Source organism: Camellia sinensis, chromosome 4, assembly GCF_055761805.1.
Source record: "Camellia sinensis isolate YWXY chromosome 4, ASM5576180v1, whole genome shotgun sequence".
Lineage (NCBI taxonomy): Eukaryota > Viridiplantae > Streptophyta > Magnoliopsida > Ericales > Theaceae > Camellia > Camellia sinensis.
The window spans coordinates 139,831,947-139,855,628 of record NC_138964.1 but is presented as its reverse complement, the minus strand read 5'-3'; the positions used below and the strand labels follow the sequence as shown (position 1 = coordinate 139,855,628).

General features: G+C 32.5%; 2 protein-coding genes across 2 annotated transcripts; both read left to right on the top strand.

The window, feature by feature from the left end:
- Positions 1-867: 867 nt before the first annotated feature.
- Positions 868-9,922, top strand: LOC114265490 (uncharacterized). Its single transcript, XM_028206308.2, has 5 exons — positions 868-1,323; positions 3,513-3,549; positions 3,655-3,891; positions 3,995-4,042; positions 9,258-9,922. The coding sequence occupies exons 1-5, from the start codon at positions 1,022-1,024 to the stop codon at positions 9,747-9,749; spliced, it is 1,116 nt and encodes a 371-aa protein (XP_028062109.1). The 5' UTR covers positions 868-1,021; the 3' UTR covers positions 9,750-9,922.
- Positions 9,923-18,202: 8,280 nt separating this feature from the next.
- Positions 18,203-23,682, top strand: LOC114265480 (Transducin/WD40 repeat-like superfamily protein). The gene is made up of 5 exons (XM_028206301.2): positions 18,203-18,413; positions 18,492-18,618; positions 19,454-19,635; positions 19,745-19,940; positions 22,295-23,682. Coding segments are annotated over exons 1-5 (1,527 nt in total). The 5' UTR covers positions 18,203-18,411; the 3' UTR covers positions 23,315-23,682.

The window sequence follows — 23,682 nt, the reverse complement described above, 5'->3', positions numbered from 1 at the left end:
GAAGGGAGGATGAAAAATAGAAGATATCCTTCAAAATACTATTCATTTTTATATTTTTTATTATATTACAAATAACTTTTAATATGTAAATTTAATTTTTATAAAATGACATCATTAAAAAATATGAAATCATACCTTTAAAATGAGTATAATATTAAATATATTTTACAAAAATTTTAAAAATTAAATATTTGTTAATGAATACAAATTACTTTTTGATGAAGGGAGGATAAAGGGTTTTAAAAGTTTGTGGTTGGAGTTTGAATGAATAGTAACATACTTTATATTTACTTTTTGAATAAAAAAAATTATTTTCATCCTCTTGGTGAAAGGATTGGGCTGGAGATGCTCTAATAAAAAAGAATAGAGAGATTATAAACAAAAAAAATAGCTCTAATAAAAAAGAATAGAGAGATTATAAACAAAAAAAATAGTTTTATATTTATCAATTAATATATTAATAGATAATATAATATATAATTTTAGAAATTTTAAATATATATAATTTGTATAATAAGTGAGGTCCGTAATAATAATATAACACTAATTAATATGAGTAATGCTAGAGATACAAAAAATTTTACTAAATGAATGACCAAACCTCTCACATGCCACACTCATGTGAGAGGTTTGGTCATTCATTTGGTAAAAAATTTGGGACCTATAGCATTTTCTAATTAATATATTAACATATACATTAATTAGTACGTGTAAATAAAAAAATTAATATTATATACACTAATTAATGTACTAATTAATAATGTAATATAATTTAAAATATTTTTAATACTTATAATTTATATAATAAATAAAATTAATAATAATATCATAATTAAAATTGATACACTAATTACTACGTCTATTAATTAATAGATGGAGCACCGCTCAATAAAAAAAAAAATTCATCTAAAACATCTCTCTCTCTCTCTCAACTTCTCAAGAACATTCACACAAGGAATGTCGATTATATAGTGAGAGAAACTGATATAGATAGATATATTTTGAGAGGGAGAGAGAGAGGATGGGAGGGGTGACTTCATCAATGGCGGCGAAGTTCGCGTTTTTCCCACCGAGCCCTCCGGCGTACAAGCTAATTACGGACGATGCCACTGGTCTCCTTCTCTTGGACCCTTTCCCTCACAGGGAAAACGTGGAGGTGTTGAAGTTGCCGACTCGTCGAGGCACAGAGATCGTCGCTGTCTATGTTCGTTACCCTATGGCTTCCTCTACTCTCCTTTACTCCCATGGAAATGCGGCTGATATTGGTCAGATGTACGACCTTCTCCTCGAATTGAGCATTCACTTGCGACTCAATATCATGGGGTAGGCTACCCTTCTCTCTCTCTCTCTCTCTCCCTATACATATATATCTGTATATTTGTATATGGATGAGTAATTAATTACTAACTTTGTTGTTGGTGATATGTCTTTGATTGATAGGAAAGGTTTGCCTAAGAAATGAAATCTTTGGTGGGTGGGTGTGGATTGTGGTTTAGCGAGGATCTGTTTGGATTTGAAATCAAGGGATTTGAGGTTTAAAAGATTGGAGAGTTATTAGCTGAAATTATAAAAGAAGATAAGTTTAGATAGAATTTTATCTGTTTTAGTAGTATCCTTGTAGCTAGAACAGAATCATTTCAAATAACTACTTTTATTATGTACTTGTTTCAAATTTGTCATGATAATTCAATATTGAAATTGAAATTGAAATTGAAATTTAAGTTATTCTCCTTGAATGATTAATGTCAAATCCATGCATTTCAAATCCACATCCATCCCAAACGGACCCTAAATGGTTTGATGTTTTTGGTGAAAGGAAAAGACTCCTTATTATTATTATTATTATTATTATTTTATTTATCAAGTTTGAGATGTGGAAGAATTGGCAATAAGCTGCAAACATAGGGATTAATAGTGGGATGATATTTGGTTTCCCGTCTCGTTTTGTAGATCTGATTCTTTGTCATCCTAAGTGAGTCTGTGTTGTGGTTAGTTCCTATGTGGTTCTTGGGTCTGATTTGGTTGTTAGTCTATACATGACATGGATACCCTTTTTTTTACTGAAAGTTGAGCTAAGGTCTCTCAAGCCAGGTTCTAAGATCTGACAGTACGATGATCGGGGATGCTGATTGATCTGGGTTTTCGTCAAGCAAATTATCCATGCCAAACTAGGCAATCTTCTGCTAGTGATTGATATAGTTTTGTTCTTCCAGGTATGTCAGATTTCAGATATACGAGCAGAAGAGATTTTCATGGATGGATGTGAAGACATCATAGATGTAATTGTATAATTATGTAACAATGGATGGAAATAGGAAAAATTTGCTTCACCTGCTTTCAAGATGAGGGACATACAGCATGTGGTTGAGGTTGTAAAACATGATGTGATTGGCCATTTTTTACTCAATAATTGTAGATATCAGAATCGGGAAAACAGGAGTCGTTGTAAGTTGAGTTGTAACCTAAGTAGTCAGCATCCAAAACCATTAAATTGAATTGTTTTTAACATAATCTTGTAATTTTTGGTTGTATCTTGTCTATAATTGAGGGCATATGATTTTTCTAGTGAGCGGATATGACAATAATTGGCATTTCCATTTGAATCATTTTGGTTCTTAGCAGAACAAGATGGTACATCTAGAAGAACAATACTGCAAAAACGTATTTGCTTTGCAATATGCTCTCTGATTTGGCTCTCTGATTTTTGCTTTTGAAGTTGACATTATATTGGTGGGTGCTTTAGCAGAATGTTAAAGAAAACAATGATGGGAAATTAACCCTCATTTTAAAACATGTGTGCAGATATGTAATTCTATATACTCTTTTATACTATACGTATTTTGGGAAATTTGAGTTATTTTCCTTACTTGACCTGCCGTTACTTCTAGTCCTATGCTAGTTCTGGTCTGAAAGGTAAGTAGATCTTATTTATAAAAAAAAAAAAAATAATGCCCAATTAGTACACATTAATGTGTGTTTGAGAGGGGAAGATTGAGTGCACCCCTAATCTTTGGCATAATGCACAAAGTAGTGGCCCCAAGACTTGAACCCATAGCCTCAAGGTTATTAGGCCAAGTCTTAACCATTGAACCAATGGTCACCCCTAAGTAGATCTTATTTATATATATAAAAAATAAAAAATAAAAAGTTTAGTAAAATTTTATGCCCAATAAATAAATTCTTGAAATAGCATTGTCTTAGTTATATAAGATGTCTTGTAATGATGTTGAGATGACAGTTTCAGTAGATTAAGTTGGGTAGGTCACTATTTATCAAAAAAAAAAAAAGGTTGGCTAGGTCACTGCATTAGATGCCTTGTTGCAATGCCTGACTGTAAAGGTAATATGCGTCCCAGTTCTAGTACTATGGCCATCTTCTGCTGTAAGTCACAAAAACAATCTACTTTCATCTGAGGCTGCATTATTTGCATGTTACGGCTTCTGTCCTTAATCTGTTGCTATATATATGGTTGATAAGGAAAATTTTCTAAGATAGTGTTTGAATTTATACAGGTATGACTACTCTGGTTATGGGCAGTCAACTGGAAAGGTAAAACACTGTTTATGCTCTCTGTTGTGGTGTTTCGTTTCTTGAGACAATTCAAATGCCTGAAAGCAGATTATGAAACTTATTTGTATACTTTATTCATTACAGCCGAGTGAGCAGAATACTTATGCAGATATCGAAGCTGCATACAAGTGTCTTGAAGAGAGCTATGGTGCTAAGCAGGAAGAGATCATTCTTTATGGCCAGTCTGTTGGAAGTGGTCCGACCTTAGACCTTGCAGTGCGTTTGCCTCGACTAAGAGCTGTTGTTTTACATAGTCCTATATTGTCAGGCTTAAGAGTCATGTATCCTGTGAAGCGGAGCTATTGGTTTGACATCTACAAGGCAAAGTTCTTGTTTGCTGATCTCTACACTTTTTTTTTTTTAATTATCATATTTTTCACATTTTTTATGTCTCTTAACATGATTTTATATTGATATCATGCAGAACATTGACAAAATTCCATTGGTGAAGTGTCCTGTTCTGATCATTCATGTAAGTTTTCAAACCCAATGCTAGCATTTGATGTTGAACATTGCAATTGTGCACATATATTGAATTTTCTGGCATCTGACATTGAAGACTTTGTTTTTTCTTCTTTGACAACTGTTATGCAATGAATATCTATGTAAATGAATTTTTAGGGGTGGTTGGACACCCTGTGGAAATGAATGTTCATTAAGCTTTCTGCAGCTACTCTTTCTTCCTGAATTAATTCATATAAAAAAGAGTGAGGACAATAAAAACTGCAACAACATTATTGATTGAAGTCCTATGAATGGTATTCTATAATTGCCCTCGGAATGTTTTTATTTATTTTTTATTATTATTATTATATATTTGGATGCATACAGCTCAATGCTCATCAACTAGAGTCAAAATGCAGTACTAACTTTTCCATGTGGCGTGGATAGCTTAGCAAACTGAACGAGTTTTATCTGTATATTCACTTCACTTTAATCAAGAGTTTGTCTAACATCTGACGAATTGGATCAAATTTTATTAAAGTCAAATCAAGTTGATCTTTCTATTCACTTGGTCTATTTGATAGAACTTGTCATTGGTTGTTGAAAGTAGACAGCAGCTCTGGGGAAACTTTTTTTTTATTATTATTATTTGAGTTCACATGGTAGTAGTAGTAGTTAAAAGTTATCTTTATCTCTGTCTCTTTCTCTCTCATGCTAGAAATGGCATCATTTTAGTGAGAACCTTATGAACTAGAAGAGATGCATCATATGTGAGAACCTCATGAACTGAGTTGTTCATGAATAGGCTAGGCTCGGCTATGAAGCATGGACACTCCAAAAATGGTGCCGTGGCAGTGTCCGACACGCGGACACGCCGGGGACATGGGGACACGCCGGGGACACGTACGGGACACGCCAGATGGAGTGTCCCTTTAATTTAATAATTTTTTTGGAAGGGGACACGGCAGGGACACGGCGGGGACACGCGTGTCCATATCTGGACACGCCAAGGGACACGGCGGGGTTCTTTTTTAAATTTTCTATATTTATTTGGGGTCAAAGTATAATATTTAACAAGTAAAAAAAAAAAAATAAAATAAAATAAACTAACGGGCAAAGCCCTAATCGAACAACTGAGGTAAAAAATAGTAAAATCAGACCTCTCAGTCGAAGTCGAAGCCCTCCTCTCTCTCAGTCGAAGTCGAAGCCCTCTCTCTGAAGTCAATCGAAGCTATCTCTCTCAGTCGCAGCCCTCCGAAGTCGATCGTAGACCTTCAATCCAGTCGGCTGTGTCTCTGTTTCAGTCGATCCAGCGTCTTCGACCTTCGATCTGGTCGTCTTCGAAGGTAAGCCCCTCTCTTGCCTGTCTCTTTCTCTTTCGCTATCTCTCTCTCTCTCTCTGCTCTGCTTCGGTTCGACTGAACTGAACTGTCTTCATTTTTTTTTTCTTTTTTTTTTATACGTTCGACCAGACTTTTTTATTTTTATTTTTGTTTTTATTTTTATTTGTTTATACATTTACATATATAAGACCTTTTTTTTGTTTAATTATATGTAAAAAAAATTGTATTTAAAACTGTGAGATTTTTATGAGTATATATTAAAAACTGTAAAAAAAAAATTTATACAGTATGTAAACTCTTTTTTTTATTTTTTATATATAAAATTGTATTTAAAAAATAATAATTATAGGTTTATATATATACATATATACAGTATGTAAACTCTTTTTTTTTTATTATTATTTTTTTTTATTTTTTATCCTTCTTCTTTGCCTCTTATTTAGTGCTTTTGTGACAAATATTGTTGGATGTTGGATGTTTTCCCCTTATATTTATTTCAAGATGTTGGATGTCGGATGTTGAATCTTTTGCCTCTCTTATATTTATTGAATTAATGGTTACTATGTTAGTGTTTGTTAATTTACATAACACATACAAATATATATATTAAAAAAAAAAAAAAAATTTGCTGTGTCCCCCGCCGTGTCCGTGTCCCCCTTTTTTGAAAATTGCCGTGTCCCGTGTCCATATCCGTGTCCGTGTCCGTGTCCGTGTCTGTATCCGTGTCCGTGCTTCATAGAGGCTCGGCTCGGCTCGGCTCGGCTCGGCTCATCTAGTAAACGAGCCGAGCTCAAATAAGCTCGGCTTGTCAACTTTATTTAAATTATATAATAAATAAATATATTATTTATATATTAAATAATAGTATAAATACATTATTTATATATTAAATAATATAAATAATATTAAAAAAATCTTATCAAGCCGAGCCGGGGCCGAGCTCAAGCTCAATAAACGAGCTCGATTAGCAAATGAGCTGAATTTGAGCTCAACAAAGCTCGGCTCGTTTGCAGCCCTACTCCCAACTACCGGAACTTTTCATGAAAGTCAAGGGAGCTAGCTATCACCTTTCTTCCTTCACCTCTGTGAGGCCATGTAATGGCAGACTCCAATTAGCACAGCTTATTGTGTGTCAGCAAGAGCAAGGACTAATGTAGTAAGAAGAGAGAACAAAAGAGGAGAGGAAGGACTGGCCACAGCCCTAACACGAACAACCACAACCTTCAATATTTGATATTTTTCCAAAACTAACTATTGCAATGCAGAGACCTATCATTTTTAGGGCTAAAAGCCGCAATTCAAAATAGGAAATCAAATCCTAATAGAAAAGGAAACAAAATATTAAGACTCCTAGCCAAAATAAAATTCTTAATTAAACCTAATTAAAAAATAAATAAATAAAATACTAAAATAATATATACTAAAGACAAATTTATAAAATCACCATGCACACACGTTTTGCATTTTTCTTCCCAATTGAGAAAAAGAACTTGTACTGGAGTTCTTTAAATATTGAACTCGCCCATATTAGAGAATCAAATATTTCGAATATCAAGTTGCTTTATTTTCTCTCGTGCGAATTGATAGTGGTTTGCAAGGTGTTGATGAAGTCCACTAAACTTTGCATTGAACGCTTGAAAAAACTCTTTAACACCAATAAAATCATTCTTCTTCATGATGAAATAATCTGGTGGTGCATCAATAAGATCCAATGATTTGAGTGCATCTGCATGTATAAACTTGGAATCAAGGTTTTAAAAAGCGGCCACAACCGTTACGTAACGCCGTTACGTAACGGTTGTAGTAGTTACCGCCACCCGTCACGGCCGCTTTTGCAGTGTGATTGAGATTCACAAGTGTGTTGGCCGTAGCGGTCGTAACAGTGCCATAACAGCCGTAACAGCCCGTTACGCACTGTTACGTAACGGTTCCGAACTGCTTCTTTCGAAAAAACACACAAAAAAAAAGCTGAAAATGGGGAAAGAGGGATAGAATGAAGAGGGAAGATAAAGAGAGAAGATTAAGGGGCAAGAGATAGAGAGGGAGAAGAGGAAAGATAAAGAACATGTTATTGATTTGTTGAAACTGGAAGACCTATGCTATTCTATTCAGTTGCTATCACGTAACCATTTTGTTTGTCTGTGTATCTATATATTATCTAAAAATAATAACAATAATAAGTGTGGTCATTATCTATTTAACTTGGTTAAAATATGTATATATATATATATATTTAGGCTCTTATTTATTCTTTTACTTTTGTCATTGTTTATCTTATATATAATAGTTAGTGATTATTTTTTGTATAATATAAAGTCATTAATTATTAAAATAAAATGTAAAAAACTCAGTTTATAGTGATTTAAAAATATAAAATGTATTGGATCATACTTAAAAATTTACAAAAATTGATCAATATTTATTTTAAACCCAATAAATATGATCATGGAAAAAAAATATGCGTATTGGTAAGTTTTTTTCAAATTGTGCGAAAAATAAAAAAAAATTAAGATTTCGGTTACCGCAACCGTTATGCTACGGCCTTTACACCCCGCAACCGCAACCGCAACCGCAACCATGCCACTACCACCGTTGCAGCGACTGCAACCGCTTTTCAGAATCTTACTTGGAATACAACTCGGAGTTGGTCATCATGGTGAACTGAGAAAATGTTAGCCGTAGCTGAACGAGGAGGTTGCACTCATGGCTCTTCCAAGACCAAATCTAAGTTTGATCCTTTGAAGAATGCAACCAAGCCGAAAATATTATAAAGTCCTTAATTATTTAGTAAAAATTTATACTAAAATAAGGAAAACGTTTGTTTTCAACTTTGTGTTTCTATAATCCTTGAATATTAACTTTTTCAAGTTAATGAGATTTCTGAACTGTTAGTTGTTGATGGTAAGAAATAACAAGATGAAAGGTGGGATAAAAGTTTATACTTATTTTAGAGGCTTAGAGTGCAAAAGCACTCGGAAGGAGGCAACTCGTTAATAAATCTTCAGAAAGCATAATGATGGTTCATCATAGATATATATAGGTACTTTCTTATACAAGTTGACCAATAAAATATTCTGAAAGGTCCTCATGAACTGTGTTCCTCTGTATATGTTTGAATTTCCCTCATAGCTTTCAATTACCTTTTAACATTTCTATTATTGTAACTTGCTCATGGTCACAATGCTAAAGATGTAAATGGAGTACAGTATAGATTTTTGCTTGTGTAGTTTAGGCAATCCTCCTGCCCTGCAGTTTAATGCTACTGGCAAACTGAATATCATTTTCGTATCATGGTTCATGATTTGAGCTCTAGGCTTGAATAATGCTTCTCTATCTTTTCTATATTTATAAATATTTCATTTTTGGCTCTCAGAAAGTATATTCTTCTTTCTATATTGGAAGAACTCTGGATTTAGCTTTGTGTGTTTTTTGAAGTATTTTTTAGTGAAAGAAATAGAGTATTGCAAACGAGGGAAAATGCTCGAAGGCCAAGTTCTACAAGTCAGGCATGCCATGATTGTTGCAATTCTTGAATGAGAGCTTTCCTCTTGGCTCAGAGACAACTTTGAACTAGTAAAATGATGAATGTGAGAGATCTAAATTATCAGCTTAATTAAGAACTGACAGGAGACAAGTGGTTTGAATTTGTGTCATATTTGTGCCAAGCTGACCATAATACGAATAATAAAGATGTCGTGTCGGGATTTTAAGATGGCCTATTTATAACATGGTCATTGAGGCCCAACTTTTGTCATACGGTTTGGTTAAACATTATGATTTTCAAGATTAGCATGCATGTCTATGCCATAGTTCCTAGCACTCTGCACGTAGCTTTTGGTCCTGTACTCTCTTAATCATAGATTGATTTTTGCTTCTGGGCTTCTTCGAATTGTTGTGCAGGGAACTTCTGATGAAGTTGTTGATTGCTCTCACGGTAAACAACTTTGGGAGCTGTGCGAAGAAAAATATGAACCATTGTGGCTTAAAGGGGGAAATCACTGTGACTTGGAACTTTTTCCCGAGTACATTAGGCATCTGAGGAAGTTTGTATCTACGGTGGAAAAATCACCCTCACAGAGAATCAGTTCGAGGAAAAGTGTAGACCGGCCTGAACATTCCAGGAAGAGTACTGATTGTTTTGAGGTTCCAAGGAAGAGTACTGACAGGAGAGAGAAACCAAGACGAAGCACAGACAAGTCTGAAAAATTGAAAATCCACGAATACAAATTTAATCACAATGACAAACTTGCAAAGGTAAGACTATCTGTTGAACAGATGGAGAGGTCTCGGCGGAGCGTGGAATACCATGAGAAATCTCGGAGGAGCATCGACCAACAGCTGGAAAGAGCAAGGAAGAGTGTTGATTGGTTGGATAGGATACGAGCTGGTTAGAAAGTGTGTATGATACCATAACACCCATTGTAAAATATTTGCACCCAACTTTTTATTGATGGAAAAGGGGAGAGAAAAAGAGGGGGATCGGAAAAGAAAAAAATTGGTGATGTAACTTATGGGTTTTATTCAAACATTTGAATCATTAATTTGATCTACTACTTGTGATGAAATCGGTTGTGTCTGATTCTCTGGTTTAACTTGTAACTTTGCATCTACTTTTTCTGCCTATGTTGTGAATTGCTGCAAATTCTTACATGGTTAAATTTTTATATGGCAGATGTTTAAGTAGAAATCATTGCATTTGGTTTTTTCTTCAAAACAAAGTGGCTTCAAATTTGAGTCGGACCTGCATTAACCCAGATGACTATTTTGTTGCAGTGGGGTGTGGCAATGGATTGGTTAGTGTCTTTGTTGGTGGTGGTGGTGTTTTTTTTTTTTTCCGGTTAAATCGAGGGTAGGGTATCCCTCACCTGGCCTAACCAATTGGACCTGTACGTCGTATTTGGACTGCCGAGAACTAATCCTGATAGGCCTTGAAGTTGATCACTGGGCAAATCTCTATTGGTTCCATGAAAGATTTGAACACGAGACATTACATCTTATTCTATTTTCATATCTTTACCGTTTGGCTAATTTTTGGGGATATGGATAGGTTAGTTTCTGGTTGATAAAAGATGGGAAGAATGGTGAAACTTTTTTGAAACGTGTTGCCATCAGATAATGTCATTCCTTCTGTATAAAGCCATGGAAGTTATTGTTTTTGGCAACAAAACAAGAACAAAGACAATTCAACAATTTTATTTATTTATTTATTTATTTATTTTGTGATTGAAATCAAAACAAATAAGGGTAAAATTACACCAACATCTCTTGAAATGTGGAGAAAATATAATAAATTTTATAATTTTGACATAATTATACTGACTGCCTTTTTAGTAAGATTAAAAAAATCAAACTAATGCAGATGGTATGAAGATAAAAAAATATATATGGTAAAATATAGAAAAATATATATGGTAAAATATAGATTTTAATGTAAAAATTATAACATCACTTTTTTATTCATACGACTAACGAATTTCTAATGAAAAAGTGACTAACTGTTATAAAAATCAAGGCAAATTATAAATTAAAAAAAAAATGAAAACTAGAGTACTCTAGTAACAAAATAAATCCCGAGTGAGTAATTTTGTTATTTTGAATCCCAATATTTTGATTCGTTATCAATATAAACCATTAATCTATTTTTGTTAAGTAAAATCAATAGAAAAATAATATTTTATTCATTAAACTCAATTTAGGTGTCCATAAAAAGTTTAAAATACCATTTTCGTTGAGCTTAATTATGAAAATATTATTTTTTCTTCAATTTTATTTAACAAAAATAAACAAATGATGTAAATTGAAAAAAAATCAAAATTTTTCATTTGATTTAGTTTTTGAAGCATGATTTAAGTTTTGAGTTTTAAAAAGAAAAAATTTGTTTGGTTATGAGTTGTATTTTGAGTTTTGAGTTGTATTTTGAAATTTATTTTTTTTAAATATTTTAAATTTTTCTTAATTTAATTCTTTAGGGTAAATATTTTTTGTTGTAAATATTTATTTATTTATTTTAATGTGTATTGTATTTACTACATTTGTGCGTTGTATTTTTTCAAAATATATTTTTAAATATTTAAATATTTTATTTTTTATTTTAATTTTTTAAAAAAATGTTTTTGAATATTTATTTATTTTTAAATTGTTTTTTTATTTTAAAAAATTTTGGATCGCCCATATATATCTAAATCATAACAAATTATTCGGCCAATACTTAAAAAAGTAACAAAATATTTGTTTTGAAAAAATGAAAAATATTTTTCTTCATAAATAAAAATATAAAAAATATTTTTGAAAAAAAATAAAAAAAATAATTTTAAAGAACAAAATAACAAAACATTTTTTCTGATTTTTTTTTTTTAAATAGAGTTTTGAAAAGTGTTTGGTTATGAGTTTTGAAAAAAAAATTGAATTAAATTTTGCGTTGTGTGTTTAGTTATGAGTTTTGAAAAGAATTTTAAATTTTTTTTAATCCAAATTATGATTTGAGTTTTAAACCAAACGCTACCTTAGAGTTTGTTTGATAACCTGATTTAGTATTTAAAACTAAATGTATTAAGGCCTCGTTTGGGAACAGGCTAATTTAGTAATTTTTTGGCTATTTGGCTAAAAAGGTAGGTAAAAAAAACTTGTATGTTTGTGATGACTTTTTGACTAATTACGAAAAGATGTGCAAAAAGTAGAGAGAAAAGAGAATTTTTGACTTTTTGGTATGAGTTGTTGGCTTTTTGGCTAATTTAGTAACTTTTTGGCTAATTGGCTAAAAAAGTAAGTCCCCAAATGGGGCCTAAGTGATAATAAATTAAGTTCGTTTGATAACCACAATTGATATCACTTAAAATTTTAAGTACCTCTTAAAATATAGGCTAAAATCTTAAGTTCAAATTGAATTTATAAATACTAAATATAAATATTAATATACACTATTATAAGTTCATTACCACCACCACCACCACCATCGCCACCACTATCACAATCACAACCAAAACCATTATGCTACCGCCACTATCACTATAGCTATTTCTACCATGACCACCATCACTACAAGCACCATTATCATGCCATCGCCACTACCACTATCACTACTTCTACCACCACTACCATTACTGTTACTACCACCACGACTACCACCATTACTGTAACACTTGTGCCCTTTAAACCATTAGAGAGTGTATTCAATTCTTTTTTTTTCTCTCTTCATTTTGGGAGTCTTTGGAGTTGTTGTATCTTGATTTTGAAGGAGTATAATTTGATTTATACTTGTTGAGATTGTTAATTTATGCGTATTTACATTGAAAAGTTCTTTAGAAACTTGAAAAATTTGTTCTGGGGTCGACATTTGCCTTTCTGGAGGTCGATAGTATCTTGTCACCTACTCTAAATGCCTCTGTTGGTTTTTGGGGTTGATACCTAAGTTCCTAGGGTTGACCTTTCCCTTACTGTTTTATTCTGGGTGCATTATGAAATAAAGGGTCAACACCATTGGTTCCAAGGGTCAACCCTTGTCCTTTGCACACATTAGTGTCTCGGCTTTTTTTCTTGAAGGGTCGACCCCTGTGAGTAAAATTTCAGATTGTTGGCTACGGTTTGGGCCTTACTTTGGGGGGTTTTGACTTATTCTTCATTTACTTTTGGGTTATTATTCTGCTATTATAAATAGGTTCCAAACACACTTTTCTCATTATTTTGTTTCCTCTCTTTTTCCTTTTTTTATCTTTACACTGTGAGTTCTATTCTCTCTCTCTCTAAACTCAACCTTTTCACTTAGATCTTTAGATCTATTCACCTAGAGCTATATTTTCACCTTAGTCCTTTGAGAAAGATTATAAATCTCATCAAGGGCTTCCTCTTGATCTGAGTAGGTCATAGTTTTGTCGTCGGTGATTTTTTTGAGTTGTCTCCTCTTCGTTTCAAAAGGTAAGGATTTATTTTCTCCTTTCCAATATTTCATCTATAGATAGACATGTTGCATAAAAACTATATTAATTATGGATTTTCTTTAAAATCATGAAATAGGATCTAGAGTTTGATATTGTGATTGAAGTTGTTGCTTATTGTTTGGGTTAATTGGGGAATGATTTCCGATGTTTATGCGGACACATTTAATATGTTTATGTTAAGAGGGAGGAAAGCCCTAATTTAATATTTTTGACTTGATGGTTTTGAGAGGGAAAAAGTTGAATAATCTTTGTATTTTGCTAATATGGATTATATAATTGTGTTATATAAAGGAAGAAGTAACCATGATATTGAAATTGTTTTTGACTAATCATGTGAAGTAGAGTTAAGTTATTGTTTTGATACCAATGGAATTGGTTTTGTAAAATAAAGAGAATGGATTTGGTTTTGTAAAATGATGAGAATGAATTTTTAGAAGATTGTTGGAGTTGTGTGGATTGGAAAATAAAGAAAAGTTGTCTTTTTGAAAGAAAATAAAATCATAACCCTTTGTAAATTGATAATGAACTTGAAGTCAGATTTTGGAAGCTTTACATATTATCATTGTTATTGGACTGAAAGTCTTGTGAGAATTGAATTGTTGTCTTACGTGTATTTAATACATTTGCTTAGAGGTTTTGTCCTTGGCCATCGGTGGAGGATGGCATTGTTGTGTTGGATAATATCGTGTATGTATTACACTTGCGTTATTATGCATCTTGGCATGTTGAGATTACTTGTGTTGTTATGCATCCTGGTATGTTAAGATGGTTGGAAATGTTCACACATTGAGAACGAGAGGTACCAATACCTTCTAGTTAGCGCCTGGAGAACTTGGTAACACTTAGAATGAGAGGTACATGTACGTTCCAGCTAGCACCTAAAGAACTTGGCAGAGGTACCATTACCTTCTAACTAATGTCTGGTAAATTGGTAGAGGTACATTACCTTCCAACTTGTGTCTGGTAAATTGACATTTCGTTATGGAAAGGTGTATCATTGGCTTACTGTGCTTAAAGTAGGTTGAGCATTGTTTCGTTTCTCATTTGATCTCGATGGATCTTTGCACATCATGAGTAGTTGATGGTTATGGTTGGGTAAGACCAGGTTGTTCTATGTGATATTGTAGTAATCATTGTACATGTATTGGTTTCATATTTGCGCTTGGACATATATGTTTGTGCATAGGCGTATTGGGCGAGTTGTTAAAAGTGTTTCTTGAATCATGGACTTAGGGCCAAGGGAATGTGATGAATGTATCAGAAATGAACGTACGTTTTGTATGGGTGTAAATAATGTGAAGTAATCTGGTTTTGTGAAAATATCTCTTTTGTTCTTAAAACAACCAGTTGTGATGTGTTATTTACAAATGGGGAATGAGAAAGAGAAGTGAACTGTTAGTGTTGTTGGTTAAATTGATTAGTTTTGAGAAAAGTAATTGTACAAGTATATTTTCAGTATAAACTGTCACATTATGTATATGATATGATATAAGCATTCATGATATAGTTATCCGTATGTTGTTATTATTCAGGACCATGTTGAGATCCTTACTGGACTTTATGTTGATCCCACGTTGCTAATCGTTTTTCAGGTGAATGTCAAGAAGAGGATATCTTTTATTTGTTGGTCATAGGGCCTTTTATTTGTGGACGTAATGCCATTTATGAAAAATAGTTAAACCCTTTCTTTTAGTTTAAAAGATATAAGCCTACGGGTAATTTATTTAATTGTAACTCTTGTTGCATTCATATTGTATCCGAATGAGAGAATCTTTATTTTTGCGCTCATGTTAATATAAAAGAGTTTCCGCATGATATCTCTGAATTGAATCTATAATAATAGTTTGGTAATAGAATATGAGTAATAAAAAGTGGGGTGTGACAATTATAGCAACCGCCACCACCACCACTATCACTATCGCTAGGGGTGTACACGGTTCAGTTTGGGCGGTTTGAGAATAAAATTACAAACCGAATAGTGGGTTAACGGATTAACAAATTGCGGTTTAGGCGGTTTTTGGCAGATTGTCAGATTGAAGAATATTCTAACTAATTATCATACATTTACATAATATATAACACTAATTTATATAATATTTTTTAGATATATAACACAAAGTAATTTTGCATAATATGTTTTATATATATAACCGCTAATTTGTAATAAATTTCATGTCTTAAATCTCTCACACACTTATTTTTACATTAATGTTTCATTGGAAGTTAAAAAATATATATGTATTAACTATAGCGTAGCGGTTCGGTTGGCAGTTTATAAATTTTAAAGTTTAAACCGCGGTTGGTGGTTAGAGCAGTGTGGATTAATGTTGATTGGTGCGATTTTAGCGGATTGGACGGTATTTTACACAGCCCTAACTATCACTATCACCACCACTATCAACGCTATGGCTACCGCTGCCACTATCACTACCACTATCACTATTTTCTCCACCACCACTACCAACATCATCATAATCACCATCATACCACCACTACCACCACCACCACCATCACAATATCAAATTTGATTTTATATATATTAAATAATTTATTTCTAATTCAGCACTTAAATTTTTATTAAACAATATTTTAATTTAAAAAATTCAACATTCAATTTTTAATACTTAATTTTTAGGGTAAATTACATTTACCTCTCATGAGGTTTCTGACAAATATAAGAACCTCCCCTGTAGTTTGAATAATTACTTATTACAGTAACCTTCCTTGCTTTATCTGACAATGTCAAGATTTTCCCATTCTGTCAAATTGTTCCAAACGGTGTTACTTTTTTTTAATAGTAAATTACCTTATTGCCCTTCCTTTTAAAATATTAAAAAATGCTTTTGGATTGGAGGAGAGGTTTGGAAGAAACAAATAATATTTGGAACAATATTTTGGATTTATTTTTTTAAAATATTAAAAAATGTTTAAAAAAATTATTTTTTATTTAAGTATTTTTAAATATTTTATTTTATTTTGCAAATATTTTATTTTTTTTTTAATTTTAATATTTTAAATTCAAAACACAACTTCACACTCAAATCATAACCAAACACATAACTCAAAACTCAATTCAAAAATTATTTTCAAACCTCATAACCAAACACATAACTCGACACTTCACACTACTTTCAAAGCTCTATACTCAAATCGTAACTAAACGCATAACAAAAAAAATTAAAATATTTAAAAATATATTTATAAAATAAAATAAAATATTCAAAATAAAAAAATATTTTTTAAATTTTTTTTTAATATTTAAAAAATATTTTTAACATGAGCTTGTATTTTTTTAAGTTTGCGTTTGGTTATGAGTTTTGAAAATAATTTTAAATTGAGTTTTGAGTTGTGCATTTGGTTAAGACTATGAATTTTGAAAAGATTTTTAAAAATTTCTAATTGAAATTGTGATTCTAAAAGAGAACCAAACATGTTTCAAAAAAAAAATCTTTTTTCAGAACATGTTTTTACTCAAAACTCTTTTGAAAACTCAGAACCAAACTTTTTCAAAAACTCTACTTTAAAAGAAAAAATTTTTCAAAAAAAAATTATTTTATTTTTTAAAATTATTTTTAGGATCATATTTAAATGTGGAGTCGTATTTTGAGTTATGAGTTTTGAAAAGAAAAAATTTGTTTGGTTATTAATTTTGAAATTTTTTGAAATTATTTTTTTAGGGTAAATATTTTATATTTTAAATATTTATTTATTTATTTTAATGTGCATTATATTTCATACATCTATGTGTTGTATTTTTTTTAATATTTTAAATATATTTTTTAAATATTAATTTTTTAAATTTTATTTTAAATATATAGTTTTTATTTTATTTTATTAATATATTTTTAAATATTTAATTTTTTTGTTATGCGTTTGGTTACAATTTTAGTATAGAGTTTTGAGAATAATGTGGAGTATCGAGTTATGTGTTTAGCTATGAGGTTTGAAAATAATTTTTGAATTAAGTTTTGAGTTATGTGTTTGGTTACGATTTGAGTGTGAAGTTGTGCTTTGAGTTTAAAATATTAAAATTAAAAAAAATTAAAATATTTACAAAATAAAATAAAATATTTAAAATAAAAAATAAATTTTTAAAACATTTTTTAATATTTTAATAAAATAAATCCAAAAATACTTTACCAAACACCGTTTGTTTTTTTCAAAGCTATCCTCCAATCCAAAAATATTTTTTAATATTTTAAAAGGAATGACAATAAGATAATTTACTATAAAAAAAAAGTAACACCGTTTGGAACAATTTGACAAAAGGGAAAATCTTGACATTGTCAAGTAAAACAGGGAAATTACTGTAATTATTTAAACCACAGGAGAGGTCCCTGTATTTGTCAAAAATCTCGGGAGGTAAATATAATTTATCATAATTTTTAAATTTTCAAACATCACCAAAATTGACAAATTAAAAAGGGAAGAGCTTTTCTCCTGTCCATGATCGGATTGGAGGGTATTATTTGGCCTCTGGGGGCCTATCACAAGTCTTATTTTGATAATCTGAACCGTTGCAATATGTAGAAATCGTTGAGTACTATATGCATGTAAAAAATTAATTTAATTGGATATCAATAGTTATGTGATTAAATTAGATTTTTGTAAGCCATTTATACTTCACTGCTTATTTTTTTCATAGAAAACTGATTTGATCATATAGTTATTGATATCTGATCCATGTGAGTTTTTACAGACATATAGTACTCGACGATTTATACATATTAACGGTTTAAATTATCGAAACGAAACCTATAATAAATTTCTATAGACTTAACAGTACCATCTAATCCATGATTAAACTGGTGGGATACCATTCCCAATTAGAAACTCAAGCCTACTTGTATTTTATTGTAATTTACCAAAAAAATAATTACTAAAATTCGAAAGTCAATTTGTGTCATATTCACTGGGGTTGGAGAGAGTTTCCTAATCTTTCACGCAGAGTGACGTCACTTTAAAGCTTTCTTGAATAAATTTGGTGAATTGACATTTTATTTATTTATTTTCCAAAATTATTTTCGCTTTTGCAAATCAAAACATAATACAAGAAAGAAACCCCTGTTCAGAAACCCTAAAGTCAAGCGATTTCTCATTCGCACTCCGATTCAATCACCATGTAAGCTTATTGTAATGGCGTCAATTTTCTCTATTCTTGCTTATACATTGATATATAATAATAAATCTACAATTGAAGGTTGCAAAACGAAATCGCCATGGATGCAATCAAGCACGCTTTGAAGGCTCTTCGGAAGCGGCATTTGCTCGAAGAGGCCGCTCATTCTCCTGCTTTCATCGCTCTTTCTAAGCCTCTTGCTGCTCAGGTATAAATCACTTCATAGTTACTTCAATTTTTCGATGTATATGTATCTTTCTTGATGAATTAATGTTTTTTTTTTTTTATTGGAATGCAAATGACTGATCCAATTGACTTAAAGTTGCCTTATTTATTTATTTATTTATTTATATATATCATAATTGTCAATTTTGTGTGTGTGTTAGAAATTGTTCAAATTGGTTCCTTTTTTTTTTTTCTGGATATAGTATGGAACAAGTTTATATTTGGGAGAATTGTTAAAATGTAGAAACAACTTAAAATAATTGTATTTTCATTCACTTGCACCGCACACAATACCAATTGAACCTCCATGAAAGTTGCAATATTTTGAGTTGTTTTCACTTTTTTTTTTTGGTGGTAATTTTCGCCTTTTAAATTTTGGTCATTGAAACACTTTTGCTCGTGTGTGATGGGATGGTAAATTGGGTTTTGAACCTTGTTTTTTGGAAGTAGAAATTCACTAAACAAAACCTGAGTTTGATTCTTGAGTGGGCATGAGATCTACAATGATGTATGCCTTCCAATGTTCAATTAAACACAATGTAACACTTTTTATGGTTGAATTCCTTTTTCCCAATTGAGCTCTTTAAGGGCCATAATTTTTAAAAATAAAATAAAAATTATGCCATCATGTCTTCCTTTCATATGATGAATGCATGAATTCTATGCATTTGTTTAAATTTGTGTTTGGCTCTGCTACTTATAAACAATTGGGCATTTTCCTGGGTTTCGATTTCTTATCAATTGTATTTGTCTTTATGATTTATTTGTTTTGCATGGTACGATTGAGCTTGTTAGTTTTGTTTGTTTTGTTTTTGAAGGGCTCAGAATGGAAAGAGAAGGCAGAAAATCTTGAAGTGGAACTTCAGCAATGTTACAAAGCTCAATCTCGATTATCTGCGCAGCTTGTGGTGGAGGTGGCTGAGTCCAGAGCTTCAAAAGCTTTAGTTCAAGAGAAAGAAACCTTAATTTCTAATCTGCAAGATGAGCTTACAAAAGCAAGGTTCATTTTATTTATTACTTTATGTTCTTTTCCCATAATCAATGAGGGTGAAAGACATTGAAAATTTAAAGTGTTGGATGGATTATTGAAACAAATGTACATGCTGCAGGGATGAATGCACTCATTTGTCAGCGCTTTTAGAAGAAAAGACTAAAGCTTTAGAATTGGTAATAAGTGAGAACCAGGAGATAAAAGCTCAACTTGAGGAGATGATTGTGAGAGCAACAACAGCTGAGGCTGAAAATAAGACGTTAATTGACCGTTGGATGTTACAAAAAATGCAGGATGCTGAACGTCTGAATGAGGTAATTTGTTTTATTGTTGTAGTTGGTAAGGACGAACGAAAAGGGGAGAGGGTTGGGGGGAGAAGAAGTACTATTATATATATTTGTATTATATGCAAGGACATAGAGGGGAGCAAGGGAGATCCCCCTCAAAATCTGACAAGAAATCCCTGTTTATTACTATAAATTTCCCCAAGTTTTTATTACCAGAGCAAAAGTTTAGTTTTATGCATTTGTCTAGGGATTGGAAAAGCCAAAACCAATAATGTAAGTGGTGCACAATGCCAAGAAAGCTATTAACAAACCATTTCGTAAATCTGCGTTTGCATGGTGTGTAATAATTTTTCGAAGCTATATGATATGGGTTATTAATTTAAATTGAAAGCTTACTCGCCATACACAAACGTGAGGCAAATTTCTTATTCCTTGAATGACAAAGCACAGGTTTGAATGGAATTTATAGAGTTCATTTTAAACTTTGACGAAAATGGGAAAAAATAAAAAAATTTAAGGACACCTGATTTCGTGTGCTATCCTTGGTAGCTGGGTTTATACGTGTATCTATCATATAATATGTATATAAGTCAACTTTTGAATGAGTCTTTTGGTCATAAAATTGGCATGTATAGCTCACTCACATTTACTTTTCTATCCACTTTTCCTAACACAATGTCAATGGAAGGTTGAGATTGAAATAAATCAAAAGAAGAAGGGGCAAAATGTAACAAATTTTCGTGAAGGGGTGTACAGTGTAATTTGATCGAGAAACTTTAAAGTCTATATGTTACAAAAGTTTGCTATTATAACTCTTCCATGGAAGAAGAATTTGAAGATATTTAAGTCTGGATGTGGATACGACATATTTTTCCTCTGTGAAGAAACCAAAGACCTCTCTTCTAGGGTCCAATTGAACAGTTGAATCTGCAATGAGTGTATTGAACACTAATTTCAACACAAGGAACTAAGAGCTATATGATTACACCAATTGGTTGTTAAATCTCTCTCTTTTGGAGGACATGTTGGAGTGGAATGTATACAAAATTTTGCTCATCTTGATTATTGAATGACATAAATTGCAAGGATCCTAGACTCTTGGGTGAAGGCCTCTTCTAGGGGACCAAATCCATTGGTTGGAATGATATTTTCTTTAACCACTATTTCTGAACTGAAGCCTACATATGTTGCTGAGATTTGAATCCATGGCGTAACTGAGAGAGAGAGAGAGAGAGCTGAACATGTGCTTTTACTCACCTTTTTTATGGGTAGAGAACAATGTTATTAAAGGTGCGCTTAGGCGAGCGCCTAGGCCCAAGTCCCATCTTGGCCCAAGGTTTGCTCCTTGTAGTGTTCCAGGCTAGGCGACTTCGATAAGGCACACGACTGGTCCAAGGAGCAGTAAGGCCCAAGTCTTGAGAGCTTCTTTTTATTGTTGCTTCTATTGGTTTTGTTTAAAATCTGACCATTGATTTAAGTTGATGCAACTACAAAAGATCCTTACTCTAATTACACATGCCAATGCATTGGGCATTCAACCATAAATCAATGATAAAAGAAAAATTAGCCCTGATTCCTAATTTCCGAAGAACACTTTACTATACTGCATGCCTTTATTATCCAATCCAACAAACCCAAAAATTCTTCACCACGTTGTCGTCTTTTTTTTGTTCTTCTATTCTTACGTTTCTGTATCATTCTATTATGTTCTGTTCTCTTCTCTTCTTCTTGTCTACGTTATTGTCTTCTCTACGTTGCTATCTTCTTCTTTACATGGCCGTGATGATGTTGCCTTCTTCTTCTTCCATCTTCTTATGCTTATTCTCTGGTCTTCTTTTCTTTCTAATCATTCTTTAGACTGATCTATTTCCCCCCCCCCCCCCCCCTCTTCTTATTCTTTTTCTCCCCTCTCATTTTATTAATGTTTTGTGTTAAAATTTGAGATATTGTTCATTTGTCTATGTTAAAATAGTAGTATTTGTTGGTACATATATTTTTAAATGTTTAAGATTTTATTTTACTTATGTTGAACCCTAAATTATTTAGTTATATTAAATTTATATATTTTTTTATGTACAAGGTACGTCTCACTTCAGTGAAACCTGCGCCTCGCCTCGCCTCGCCTCGCGCATTGGGCCTAGGCCCTAAGAGACCTTGGCGCCTTGGTGCGCCTATCGCCTTTAATAACACTGGTAGAGAAGTAGGGGGGTTGGGGGAGGGGTATAAACCTGTTAGAGGGATTGCTGGATCAAAACCAATATTCGTCCTTCTCCCCATTTGATTTCAAGAGATTGTGCTCATTCATTTTCTTCGATTTTTCAAAGAGTTCAGATGCGCAAGTTTCTTGCTCTTTAACCTGTTTTTTTTGCTTATGATATTAGGTTAATGCACTTTATGAAGATATGCTTGATCAGCTCAAGGCAAGTGGTATAGAACAACTTGCAAGGCAGCAAGTTGATGGTGTGGTCCGCCGAAGTGAAGGTGCTGAATTCTATGTGGAGTCTACTATTCCCACTGCATGCAAGCACAAGATGCCAGCACATGAAGGTGGTTGTGCTGCTATATTTTTTGAATACAATTCTGGAAAATTGGTTAGTGGAGGACAGGACAGAACTATCAAAATGTGGGATACAAACACTGGGTCACTGAGTCGCAGTCTTTATGGTTGCCTAGGTTCTGTTCTTGATCTTGCCGTTACCCATGATAACAAATCCATAATTGCTGCAAGCAGTTCAAACAATTTATATGTGTGGGATGTAAATTCTGGTCGGATGAATCATACTCTGACAGGCCACACAGATAAAGTTTGTGCTGTAGATGTGAGCAAAGTTTCAAGCCGCCACGTAGTAAGTGCAGCTTATGATCGTACTATAAAAGTTTGGGATCTGCATAAAGGTTACTGTGTCAACACTATAATTTTCCATAGCAATTGCAATGCCCTTTGTTTCAGCATGGATGGGCAGACCATTTGTTCAGGTCACATTGATGGGAATCTTCGGTTGTGGGATATTCAGACAGGGAAGCTCCTCAGTGAAGTTGCTGCACATTCACTTGCTATTACTTCAATCTCTCCTTCTCGAAATGGAAATGTAATATTAACTAGTGGGAGAGACAACTTGCATAATTTGTTTGATATACGGTCTTTAGAAGTTTGTGGCACATTAAGAGCAAGTGGAAACAGAGTGGCATCGAATTGGAGCCGATCATGCATTAGTCCAGACGACAATTATGTTGCTGCTGGATCTGCTGATGGATCTGTCTACATTTGGTCAGTATCAAAAGGCAATATAGTGAGCACTCTGAAGGAACACACCGCTTCTGTTCTATGTTGTTCGTGGAGTGGTCTTGGAAAACCTCTTGCCTCTGCTGACAAGAATGGAATTATTTGTACGTGGACATGATTGGTGCCTTTTTGCTGTAAATACAATGCTTTCTTCTCCATTGTAGTGTTGCTTAACCTCAAAAATATTTCTCCAACAACGACGTTCTTGCTCTGCTCATAGAAGAAAGAAGCAATTTCTTATTGGTTTGAGGGCATTTATGATAAATCACTCTTAAATTGAAACTTAAGACGAGGAGGGTATACTTTTTCTATAGGCAGAAGAGGTGTAATATGTGGAAGTTGAGATCATGGGAGGCATTATCAGTTGTAAGCTTGTAAGTTATGATAGTTTTTATTAGTAAAGTGCTTCAATTTTTATTTTTTTCCCAGTATTAGTGAGAACTTGTTTGGTTCTTTGGGAAGTGGAAATATATTTATTGTTCAGTA